Source organism: Pituophis catenifer, unplaced genomic scaffold, assembly GCF_029215685.1.
Source record: "Pituophis catenifer annectens isolate HBS135680 unplaced genomic scaffold, rPitCat1.0.hap2 SCAF_2, whole genome shotgun sequence".
NCBI classification, from domain to species: Eukaryota; Metazoa; Chordata; class Lepidosauria; order Squamata; family Colubridae; genus Pituophis; species Pituophis catenifer.
In genome coordinates this window covers 90,587,679-90,600,700 of record NW_027256882.1, presented here as the reverse complement: position 1 = coordinate 90,600,700, position 13,022 = coordinate 90,587,679, and the positions used below count along the sequence as shown (strand labels likewise).

Genomic DNA, 13,022 nt, shown 5'->3' with positions numbered 1-13,022 from the left:
TTTTGGGCCAAATTTATATATATTTTAATTGTTTTTTAATATTTGTATTTTATGTTTTTTAATTCTGGCTGTACACCCCCCTGAGTCCTCAGGGAGAAGGGCGGTATATAAATTTAAAATAAAATAAAATAAATAAAATAAAATAAATAAAAAATAACAATTATATTGGAAAACTTTCTTTATCTGACAGATGCTGCATTTTAATTCAACTACATTTTAAGAGAAGTAATATCCTACACAGGATAAAGGTTTTAGAGAAACCATGTTTTATTATAACATTATAGCCAAATGTCCATATATATATATTAAATTGTTTGGAGAAAAAAAGGGGAAGGAACAGAGAAGACAAATACATAAACACTGTCACATAAGAACAATTAATTATCCTTTCTAATGAAGTTACCTACCTGAATAGCCTTGTTAAGTAGGTTGGAGAAAGAATATCTTTCAATTCTTGATCTAGATCAGAGCTCTCAAATTTCCAGCCCACGGGCCAGATGCATCATGCACTGGCCACGCCCACACCTGGTTTAGCGAAGGGGAAAAATGTCCCAATACATCACAAGATGCTGCTGTGACGACATGAGTTTGACACCCCTGATCTAGATGATTCCAAGATATGAATTGAGATGAACTCTTCCACGTTTATATAAAGCTAGCAAAAGACAAACCTTTTATTTTTTTATACAACGGTGTAATAAAATCAGTTTCTAAAATCTGTGATTTAGATAGGCAATCAAAAAACTGTTAAAAATGCCTCCATCACCCTCAGTTCTAAGTTTATTATTCAGAACAATTAATCTATTTCAGTTAAATGCAACACTATGAAAGAACAGCTTTAGATCTGCGTATTTATTCAGAAAAAAAATCAGAATAGGTGTTTTTCAAGGTTTTTTTTTTTAATGGAAATGCAATCTCCTAGATACTCTGGGTGTGTTTTCAGTTACATCAAAATACAAGGATTCATCACAGTGCTACCATAGATAGGTAAAATGTCAATTCAGATGACTTATGGTTACTTCTGTGTATTCTAGGACAATGGAGGATTGTGGAATGGTTTTTTAAACTACCAGAATAATACGGCTTATATATCTGTGACAGTTATTGATGTTCCAGATCTGGATCCAGAGTTTTTGGGAGAGCCATATGTGGCCTCAGTGTCAGAGAACTGCCCTCTGGTAAGAACTTTCTCACCTGTATATGATAAAACCTGTATATTGCAAAACCTGGCTTTCAAATCTTAAAGCTTCAAAATTTCCTACTATATCCATTTGGGGGCTAAGCATAGTAAAATCACGGGATGGCACTGAATTTAAAATATAAACAGAGGCATAATATAATAAACAAAGCCTACATAATTTGAAGGTATTGCCTTCTAAAATTCCTCAGTAGGTAGCTCCGCAATTATCATTGAGAAGATTCTGTCTTAACTTCTAGAGGTGAGGAGATTTTTTTCCCCCCCTCCAAAATCAGAAATCATTGGCAGGTTGATTCAGAAAGTGGTCCTTCCATTTAGGGCTGGGGAGCAATTTGTTTCCCTGTGAACAGCAAAGCAGTTTCATGCATGAAATGTCTTTGAATATTAGTAGCTCGGATCATTAGTTATGTTGCTGGTTTGAGCTCCAAGCTTGGCAATTTGGTTGCAAAAGTTTCGTCCACATTCGAGGAGACATCTTCAATGCACTTTGGATTGTTGTGTATAGTTACAAGTACCTTACGTCATGCATAGTTGCAAGCACCTTAAGAAGTTGCATAAAAGAGTCACATGAATGCCCCCATGTGCTATCAAATACGTTTTTACCTTATATCTAAAGCGCTACTACCTCATTTATTCTAGTCCTACACCATCCTAGTTTTCATTGGTGCATAGAAACTATTGGAGTGCCAGGGGCATTAATCCAAATCTTATATAACGTACAGCTCATTTTGCGGTTGCTGAAGTTTTTAACCATCTTTACAGATAACTCATCAAAGCATGAATTACTATAGCCAGAATTTTATTCTCTAAGATAAATTGCAGATATCATATCAGACAAAGATATACAAATACCCATCTTCTGCATATTCTGATCATCATCAGAGGAGCCAATCTATATTGATTTCTAATGACCAGATGGTAACAAGTTTTACTAAGCTGCGAAGTTCAGTATTGTAGTACAGCAGAGGATTTTTTAAAAAAAGAAAACTGGATATTGTGACATCGTAACACTCTAAGACATTTAAAAAAAGACAGGAAATTAATAATTATAACAGGTGGTGAAATCCAGTTCTGCGTTTGTGAATCCTCATTTTGCCTCTGTGTCCTTTCCCTTGAGAAAAACAATGTTACAAATTTCTTGTGTCTAATCATGCTTGGCCAAACAAAGCATTCATCTTCTACCAGTCTTCTAGTATTTTTTTTATAATCCAAAGTGAACACACTGAATATATACTTGATCTAATTCCCCTTCCTGCAAGCCAGCCTGTTGACATCTTTAAGTTTTGAATGTCATCAATATCTGCTTCCAATGTGAATCTAAATAAAAGCACATCGTATATGAATGATTTCATGCTGACAAAATGTTCTTAAAAAAACAGCCAGAGCAGATTTCTGAATGCTTTTCCATTGCTTCTTGTCATAGACATAGACATGGAATAACTTTACTGTCACTTTGAATGTACACTAACTGGCATACATTAAAATAAAATTTTGTTGCATACAGCTCTCAAAGGGTCACTACCTCCAATATACACTACATAAACATGGCAAAATAAATAAAATACAAAATTATGCATATACCCACATATATTATATGGCACAGAGAAACAACACAGTCTAGTTCGGATGTATACATGTACATGGCGAGAGAAATGGATCTTGTGAATATACCAGACGGATGGCATAGGGAACAAAGCTGTTACAGAATCTGGAAGTCCTGCTAGAAATACTTTGAAACCTCCTCCCTGAAGGGAGCAACAGAAACAGACCGTAAAGTGGGTGTGTGGGGTCTCTAACAATGCTTTGAGCTCTAAGCACATAGCGCTTATAAGCAATATCCTGAATAAATTGTCCCCTGGAGATCAAGACAGAATTGCATATTTAGACACCTGAAATTATTTTCCTGAACAGCAATGATTTATCTAGAAGGTGGATCACTTTATTTTCTTGGTGGAAGATTGTTTACCTTTTATTTATTATTTTTTTTATAAAGCTAAAATTGTGCACAGCTGCAAGGGTTGATGAACACATTGGCAAATCAGGTTCTTTCTTTACATACTGTGGAGATACAAAATATGTCGTATCTTATTCGGGCTTTCTTCTTTCTAGGGTACTCCTATAATGACAGTATTGGCCATTGACAAGGACAAAGATGTGAATGATATAATCCTTTACAGTCTCATCAGTGAGTAAAGAGTCTGGGGAAGAGGGATATCAGGTGTGCAGACAGGATCAAATTTATGATTCCTGTTGTCTCCAACCGTGAAATTAATTATGCATACGCCTCTAATTTTTGATTACCATATTGATACTTTATGTCTACAAAATGCATAGCAGCACCTTTATATTTAGGAAATCATAGCTGATGTTCAGTCCTTTCCTGACACATTATTTTATTCATCAAAGCAGAAAGCCTGGCTCCTATCACATTCTTCCCAAGTCGTCTTCTTGGCTTCCTTTGCATTAGAATTTTTCCTACAGTAGATATGTAATGTTTTCTATATATTTTGAACTTAAATTCCCACAATTTCTGTAGCGTAGGCCACTCCACTGCTTATCCATGCAATGGACAGTTCCAGAAATGATTTCATCACTTAATCTTGACTATGTTGGATGACTGCAATCTTAAACTTTTTCTTGCCTCTCCATCCCAAGAGTTGGAGGAAGCGGGTGTCAGAGGACCTTCTTTAGGTCCTATAACACACCAAGTGATTAGAAAATTGTTCTTATACAAAAGATGCTTTTTGCAGGAGGCAACTGGACTTTCTTGTTTTTTCTTTGAAAACGTTTTGCTTCTCATCCAAGAAGCTTCTTCAGCTCTGACAGGATGGTGGGGAATGGAAGGATTTATATTCCTTGCAGACAGCTGGTCATTTGCATCGTTTTAGAGGGTCGTTGAAGCACTTGGAGGTTTATCTGTGTTCTCAGGGTCACCTGAGTAGTGCTCCTGGTTCCTGTAGTCTGCAATTATTATTATTTTTTTGCAAATTACCAGCTGTCTGCAAGGAATATAAACCCTTATATTCTATCCTGTCAGAGCTGAAAAACTATAAACTATCCTGTCAGAGCTGAAAAAGCTTCTTTGATAAGAAGCAAAACATCTTCAAAGAAAAAACAAGAAAGTCCAGTTGCCTTCTGAAAAAGCACCTTTGGGACAACCATGACCTGGATGACTGAGAATCTCTACTGACTCTTATACAAAAGCACACCCCTTTCCTGAGGTCCAAATTAAAAGCCAAACACAATGACCATCCTTAGTGAAGGATTAACTTTTCCAACACTGCTGATAAGATGCTTTTCTGATTATCTCCCTCTCTAGATGCCAGCAACCTGTTTACAGTGAACCAGACCACAGGAGTCATCACTGTGAGTAGTGACCTGGACCGAGAAGGCGTGCCAGGTGAAGAGGTGCAATTTCAGATTGTTGTGAGTAGCAAAGCAGCCCTGGGAAATGGTTGGTCTATGTCCTCCTCTACTCGTGCTTTTTGTCAAGGGCCTGTTAGTATATGAAAATCTTTTAGTATGCAACAGCATCAAATTACTAAACTGAGTAGATAGACCTCCAAACTAAGTGATCTCTCTTGCTTCAATGGACAGGCTCAAGAAAAAAACTTGAACATTTACCATCAAGTGGTACAAGTGACTTCCCAGGTGACCATCCATATCACTGATATCAACGATCACAAACCTCAGTTTTATTTATGCACGGGTCCTCCCTGCAACTTCACAGGCCCTACAGAGGTCAATGTTTCAGGTCAGATTGAGGAACATGCTTCTGCTAGAACATCTGTGGCCAACCTCAGCATTGTAGCCTATGATCCTGACAAGGTGAGCGTTTGGGGATTGTTACATATGTAAATAGCAAGTGAAGCCAGGGATGTAGGCTTCATTCAGGTCCGGGTTTAGCTGGACATTTGCATGCCCACCACTGATTGGTGGATTCAAACGGGGCCCGCCACTGATTGGTGGATTCAAATGGAGAGAAATGTAAAGCGTTGTCAGTGGCTGTATCGGTGGGACTGCTCCCTTTAAAAGGGAGTGCTGCCAGCTAAGCCTTTGTAGAAGTCACTCACTTAAATAAAGAGCTGAAGTTACTGTCTGTCCTCCTGCCTCTTCATTGCCTCCCACAGGGAGGCACAACAAATCTAACAGGGATTTGTTAGCTTTTTATCTTGCCTTTGCTTCAAATGCTCTAGGTGGAATTACAGGGTGGACTCCTATAGTGTAATTTATCCTCACAACACCAGCCCTACAAAGTAGATTGGGCCAACAGCGATCCACTGTCCCCTAGTCAGTGATTTTCCATGGCAGAGTGTGGAAACACCCTGGGTCTTTCCAATCCTAACCTAACCCCTTAAACTGCTACATAACAGTGGCTGGATTAGACATCTTCATGTAGTTCGTGCAAAGCTAGAGCAAAAAAAAAAAAAAATCAGTTCAGAACAAGGCTGGATGTGATTGACCATCTGGCAAAACTAGCCTGCTGTTTTATTCACTGAAGACTAGGAGTTTAAATTTGGACTAAAGGTAGATTTTAATTCTTTTGACCAACTACCACAGGGGGGTCAAACCCGATTTCATCAGGGTTGTGTTTGATCTCAGGGGGCCGGGGTGGGCATGACCAGGGTGGGTGTGGCCAGCTCGTTGTCACTCATATCAGGGGTGCCTCTGGTGGCCTGAGTGCTCTGCCAGAAAAAAACGGGCTCCCGAGCTCTGTTCTCTGCTGCAATGGTCTCCTGCAACCCTCTGCCATCAAAAACAGAGCTTTCAAGGACTGCATGTGGCCCTCCGAAGAGGTCCATTTTCTTTCTTTTCTTTTCTTTTCAAGTTTATTTTTATTCGACATTTACATCTGTAAAATCTTAGTTACACTTTTACAGCTTTCCAATACCGGCATCTTTGGTAATATCCATTTTATCCTGCGGCCAATTATATACATATGCATTTTGTTTGTTACATACTTATTCATACAATTCATATAATTATTACATTATATACATACCTACTGCACATTGAATAATGCATTCTTACTATAATTTATTCTCTTAAAAAGTCACTATACATTGATTTTAGACAACTGAAATTTTGCAGCTCCGGGAAAATTCAGGAGTGAATCCAGGCAAACAGAAGAAAAGAAAACCAATACATTGCTACCTGCTATTTTCTATTGCCAAAAATCCCAGTCAGCTGTCACTCTCCTGGCTGATACTAATCAATTCTCCTGGTTGATAAAGTTCTTTCAGAATGTCCTGTCTTTTCTCTTGAACAGGGTGAAAATGGGACTTTCCAGCTGTTCCTGAGAGGTCCTGATGCACTGGCATTCTCAGTGTCACCCAGGCAGATTGTAAATGAAGGCACTGTTCAAGTGCTGGTGAGAAATTCAAGCCTTGTGGATTATGAAACCAGAACTACTATGAGTGTGGAGGTGAGAAAAAGAGAAAGGTGGGAAAGATCCTTTAATCGAAATGTAATCAGAATCAATGTTTTAACATTCTTTCTTCTGAGCACTGAATTACTCCTTAGACAGCTTTACTGTAAGTGATGTAAGTGGGGAATACTTGGTACATTTGCATCTATACTCTGCAGATCTCAGACTATGTGGAAACTGGTTCTACTACGAATCGTGCAACCAAATAATCCCCATCTAGCTGCTGCCAAGGATATGGCTATCCCTTCTTCACAAATGTCAATAATTTGTTTGTTTGCTTGTTTGTTTGCTGCCTATCTCGCTGTGGGGCTACTCTAGATAGCTTACAATAATAAATGTAGATCTGAACTTGGGGAATGAGAAGGAATGCTGAGCCATTAAGCGGAGACTTTAGTCCTGAGAAAGAAGAAAGCATAAGGAAGGAACTCAAAACAACTCTGCTTTGATTCTGTTTGGTTTAAGATTGAGCGGAGAGAAAATGATTGGCTTCTTTAGATTCTTCTATTCTTTTTGGTTACAATTCTATCCGGTTACATAGCATCTCTGCTGTTTCTTGAACTTGCTTAGCTCAAAGGGGCTAAGAGGTGCTAAACAATGTGCATGAGTTCTGATGGCCCTGCCTGTTTCTTCCTGAGACGGTAAGATTCATCCTGAAGGAAATTCTCTTCTGATTACGAGCATTTATTTATTTATTTAGTATTCATTCATTCAATTTGTATGTCATCCATCTGACTGATACAGTGACTCTTATACATGAGATGAGCTTAGTAATTTGCTGCTTTTGTATGCTAACAGATTGTAGCAAATGATACTAGAAGGACAGTTGATTGCTGCTCTTTTGCCATGGTGACCATCCATCTTCTTGACATCAATGATCACAGGCCTGAATTCAGACAGACTGACTACAAGCTCTTTGTATTGGAAGAGAGCCCACCTGGTTTTATTGTAGCTTCTAATATCACAGTAAGAAACCTCTATGTCTTTTTGGGCTCCTGGTGTTAAAGACAATGGAGATAGAAAGGCCTATTATCTCTATGACTTTATGGCTGTTTTACACCCATAGGATATTATGCTCCTTGTTTCTCCACAACTTGCATATTTCTTTAACCTTCCATTCAGCCATGTCCAATTCTCTGGAAAAGTCCCTGCAGTTTTCTTGGCAAGGTTTTTCAGAAGTGGTTTGCTGTTGCCTCCTTCCTGAGATGGAGAGAAAATGACTAGTCCAAGGTCACTAAGCTGTGATCTAACTAGAACTCACAGTCTCCTGGTTTCTAGACGGATGCCGACCCCTACACCAAAATGGCTCTCCATCCTGCACATAGATATATTTCAATTTTTCTTCTATCAATCTAGCAACAATTGATTTGGCCTTAAGACCTGCTATTAATCCAATCAGACCAAATACAGTATTTATTAGTAGAAAGAAAACCTATTTATATCCCAATTCTCTCCTTCCTGAGTTGCAGACTTCAAATCCTGATGAACCTATGATAGACAAATGGTTTCTTCTATTTATTTATTTTTTTTGCAGGCCACTGATCCAGATAGTGGAAAGTTTGGTGAGATCACCTACCAATTACTGCCTAAGAACATGTAAGTATATACAGCGCAATAATTAACAGAGAAGAACAGAAAAAGCTTGTGTCAACGTTTTCTTGCTAAGTGAGTGTGATCACACAATTACAGATATGCTTGTTTGTTTTGCAGCCAATCAGATTTCACTGTGAATTCAATGAACGGTACAATATTTGTGGCCAATGGCAGTAAAATAAATTGGGGGATGCGCAATGTCTATTATGCCACTTTGCAAGCAATGGATGGTGACGGGCTGATTGGTTCTACCCAATTGGAGATCACAGTGATTGACATCAACAACAATCGTCCAGTTGTGATAGGTTCCTACAACTTTGTGGTCATTGACGGCAACACCATCGAGCCTTTCAGGATCGAGGTAAAGCTAAAATGCCAGCTTCCTTTGTCTACTGAAACATTTCCCAAACTAGACTAATAGGCATTTTCAAACAAAACAAAATGTAATAGTTTGCTTCCTAGAAGAAATAATAATTCAATTATAGATTATAAACTTGGAAGTTTACCTTTGAAACTGAGATTATTTCACCAAATTGTGACTGTCCTGTTTCTTTCCAGTCCTACTTCAAAATCATGGAGCATTGGAATGTGATATTCTGAGTGTTTGTGTTTTTTAAAGATGGCATTGTCAATCATTCTAGAATATAGGCAGGAACTTCAGAATGCCACAATTATAGGTCACTTAACCTTTGGGTTTAAAAGAAATAGGAGTTCTTTCTATGCAAATGAGAACCCATAACACTCAAACCATTTATATGCATAGGTTTAAAACTGGTATGGGATATCCATTTATTTAAGGTATAGATTGACTTGAAGAATCCTTTGGTGGATTTTGCTCCTGGTTTATATACAGTATCTTGCCTCGCCAGTTTGATGGATTAGGTATTCCAGTTCTTTGATTAGTATTGTTTTCTGCTTGTTTCTTTGTCTCGTGTTGGTCCTTGTGCGTTGGTTGGAAAGGATGTGCTTTGTTCTTTTTGTTTCCGCCTTTGCTTTTTTATTGTCTGTTTTGAATGGTATGTAAAAATGGTTTATCTTTATGTATCTATTGATGGGTGATTTTTCTGAATGCAAGCTTCCAGGAATTCTTTAGTGATTTTGGATATGGGTTGGCCTAAGATGTTTACAGTTTCCAAGTTAAAACTGTGGTTAAATCTGTCATGTGTTGTGGAATTAAGGAGTTGTCATTGTGTCTTCTGACTGCTAGTTAGTATTCATGGATGCACTCTGCTAGTCTTCTGCCTGCCCATCCTATATAGAGGCTGTTACAGTCTTTGCATTGTTCCTTGTAGATAACTCTTGATTTTTGTTCTTGGGCTTCTGGATGCTTTGATTTAAGTAATATGTTTGGGAGACCTTTAGCTGGTTTGTGTGCTACAAGATGCTGTATAGTTGTAATAGTCTATTGGTTGTAGCTGAGATGTCTTTGATGTACGATGGTATTGTCCTTTTCATAATCTGTGCTGGTTGTGTCATAGTGGATTGAAAGAACAGCCAGTTTTGGATAAAATCCCTGCATTACATTGACTTGGAACATATGTACTTTATTTTTTGTGGTTGTTGTTATTGCTAGTCCATGTATGATATACCATACAATCAATCAATCAATCAATCAATCAATCAATCAATCAATCAAGTGGTTGTTAAAGAACATCCTGGGTTGGGGGAGTCACACATCATGTTAAGACATGGCTTATTTAACCACAGCTTACTTTATAAACCATAATTAGCTTGGTTCTCACAATATATCAAGCCAAAAACAAATTCACAATATGGCTTAGTATGCTTTGTGTTAGGTTTTGGCCTCTTCCAGGCTTGGATCTCCAGTTTAGTACTCTATGAGGTCTATGAAGTAGTAAGTTCTGATAAAAGGAGTTAAGGTACCAGCTATTTCTATCTTGGTTCCTGAAATTATCATAGCAGGTATAAGTGATCTTGGTTGATCTAACAAAATATTAAGCAGAATCAGACCTGATTAGTAGTTAGATGGTCTCTTTCAGAGAGACCACAGGGTTACAGTTTAGACTGAGAACTCTAAGACCAATCATATCTTCACATCTATATAGACCTGCCATAGAAAAATGTAGGAACCTGCCATATAAGCTAAATAAGGGATATTCATATTCATCTAAGTATAAGTCAACTTTTCCCTAATCTGGTACTTTCTTGGCATGTTGAGTGCCTATTTTTGCTTCTTCATTGGCTGTCCTAAATGACCAAATGCATGTAAAGGTGATCCAGACTGAAAAAGCTACTTGGATATGCAGCAAAACATATAATACTCAAAGAAAAGAGGTCCAGTTGCCATGACTCAACTTCCAGACAACTCTACTTGGGTGACTGAGAATCTTCATCAACATATTATCCAGTTGAAGACGTTTAATCTTATTCATAATATTGACTGGAACAAGGAAGAGTAAGAAGTAAAACTATTTTTTTCCCAAATTCTTTTCCCAGGCCAATGATCAGGATAAGCCAGAAACCAATAATAGCTATTTGCATTATGAAATTATGCCTAGCAATTTCAGCATCAACTTCACTATTAACCCAGATACTGGAGACGTGGTCAGCAAAGGGCCCTTGGACCGAGAAGCTATTCCTGTGGAGCTCAATGGGAAGATAGTGGTGACAATACTTGTAGAAGACTTGGGGATCCCTCAGTTGAACACCACGGTCAATGTCACCATCACTGTGGAGGTAATCCCACTGCTCTTTGCCAGGAGTTTGAGCTAAGGCAGTTGGAGAAAGAGGTGGTGGGAATGTAAAAGTATAGGTGGAGAAGGGGAGATGTGTAAAATACTCCAGAAAATGAAATTTGATTTTATTTTGCAGACAGGTAATTTTGGGTAATAGGGTTTCAATTTTATATGGCATCAACATAACATAAATACTTCTTGCCTTAGGACAAAAATGACAATGCACCCAGCTTCAGCAGTTCAAATTATGAATTCTCTGTTTCTGAAGACTTGCAAGGTATGATTCATTGAATCTCTTTGATCTGGACTGGAAATGAAACTAGAAAATATTTTGTAGAGTATTCAAAGTGAGGAACTAAACAAATCACCTACAAAACTTTACTGGATCAAATGATAGCAGCCTAGTTGAGTGTTCTTTTCCCAAAATCACCACTATAACAAGACCAGAAGCTGGACATAGGACTTTCTTGCTTAATTCCTAGATACCTATTACAGGAGTAAGCAATATATAGCTCTAAGGATCAGCATTCATTGATTGCATTATCTTGATCGTTTTGGGGAGAGGAAAATCTCCCAGGCCTTTCTAAACCAATCTTAGCCTTTCTTGAAGAGGAAATTCTAGATAGAATCAGATGATATTCTTCCACAGTTTACCCAAAGTTTTAATATATGGTATTCTGCACAGATCTTAAGGGATAAGAGGATTTACAATTGTCCCTAATTATGTATTTAACATAGGGCTGCAAAGTAGGCAGATGACATGCCATCACATATATGATTGGGTCTGCGAAGTAATCTTTAGCTTTTTTTTTTTTACTTTTCAGCTTTGATATGATGCATTGCAATTTTCATGTGTTGACAGACAAACGGCAGACAAGATTGTTGTCACTTTTCTCAATTATGACCAAAGAGGCTACGTGTGTTTTGTAAACCAAGTCAAGGGTTAAGCAAAACATAGGAGTTTGGCAACCTGTGCGAACCAAGTGATTTATGTGTTATAACATTATAACTGATATCTTCAAAGCCAATCTAATAAGAGGCAGTTTAAATCACCAAAATAGTGCACAAAAGGATTCTTGAGAACCAATAGTAGGAATGCTAAGTAATGCATGAAATTGGAGGTAGAGGATAGCATTTGCTTGATTGGGGCATCGCCCTTCACAAGGGAACTGTAGACCTCTAGTATTTTGATCTGGGTGTAGAAGGATGGTATATGTTTAACTCTACAATTATTCTAATTTTCATATTCCAATTCTATCTCAGGTGCCTTGGTTGGAGTTGTGGAAGCCAGAGATGCTGATCAAACACAAATTCACAACCGTATTTCATTCTACATTAATAGCAGCACAGGCTCAAACAACTTTCTGATTCGCTCAAGAGCCCAGGGATCTGGCTGGTATCAGGGCATGTTGTCTTTAGACCCAGAAAGTGTTCTTGACTATGACAAAATGCAGGAGAAGTTCTACAATCTCATTCTACGGGCTGAAAATTCAGACTTAGGGGAAACAGTGGAAGCTGCCATTGCCATGGTGAGGGTGTATGTGCTAGATGTCAACGATGAGTCCCCAACCATTGTACCATTTCCACCAGAAAACATTCACATTACAGAGAATGAAAAACTACATACATTAGTAGCTGAGCTGGAGGCTACTGATAAGGACACCCACCACTCATTAGTATTCCAGGAGTTGGCTGTTGCATGTTTCAACAGTACAGGCAGTGTAGGCAATATATGTCACCACTGGTTCCACCTAGTAGCCAATGGATCACTTTTTGTGACTAGTTCAGATATAGACTATGAACTGTGCACCCAAGTGGAAATCACACTGCGTGTTAAGGATGAGTTCACTGCAGTAGGAAATCCCTACAGTAGAAATGGTAAGATACCTGTATGAACACTTGCTTTCGCACTTTATTTTAATCCTGTGAGATATATCCTTCTTTATTCTTTATCCTTCCTCTAACTGTCCTACTTTTCCTTTCTACTAGATTTTTTATTAATTCCACAGGAGTAATGTAATTGTTTATAATAATCATATTCACTTGAGCTGTCTTCATCAATACCTTCCATAACCCTCACCTGCTGGCCTCCAGATGTACTAACCATGTT

At 38.1% G+C, this 13,022-nt stretch overlaps 1 protein-coding gene across 1 annotated transcript in view; it reads left to right on the top strand.

Moving 5' to 3' along the window:
• CDHR2 (cadherin related family member 2) overlaps positions 1 to 13,022 on the top strand; it is a 42,935-nt gene that overhangs the window by 20,726 nt on the left and 9,187 nt on the right. Inside the window, exons 9-19 of the mRNA XM_070933802.1 lie at positions 1,035 to 1,178; positions 3,308 to 3,383; positions 4,518 to 4,624; positions 4,796 to 5,026; positions 6,468 to 6,623; positions 7,422 to 7,589; positions 8,158 to 8,219; positions 8,334 to 8,577; positions 10,674 to 10,913; positions 11,120 to 11,189; positions 12,176 to 12,790. Coding sequence (XP_070789903.1) covers positions 1,035 to 1,178; positions 3,308 to 3,383; positions 4,518 to 4,624; positions 4,796 to 5,026; positions 6,468 to 6,623; positions 7,422 to 7,589; positions 8,158 to 8,219; positions 8,334 to 8,577; positions 10,674 to 10,913; positions 11,120 to 11,189; positions 12,176 to 12,790 — 2,113 coding nt within the window. The remainder of the gene's footprint in view (positions 1 to 1,034; positions 1,179 to 3,307; positions 3,384 to 4,517; positions 4,625 to 4,795; positions 5,027 to 6,467; positions 6,624 to 7,421; positions 7,590 to 8,157; positions 8,220 to 8,333; positions 8,578 to 10,673; positions 10,914 to 11,119; positions 11,190 to 12,175; positions 12,791 to 13,022) is intronic.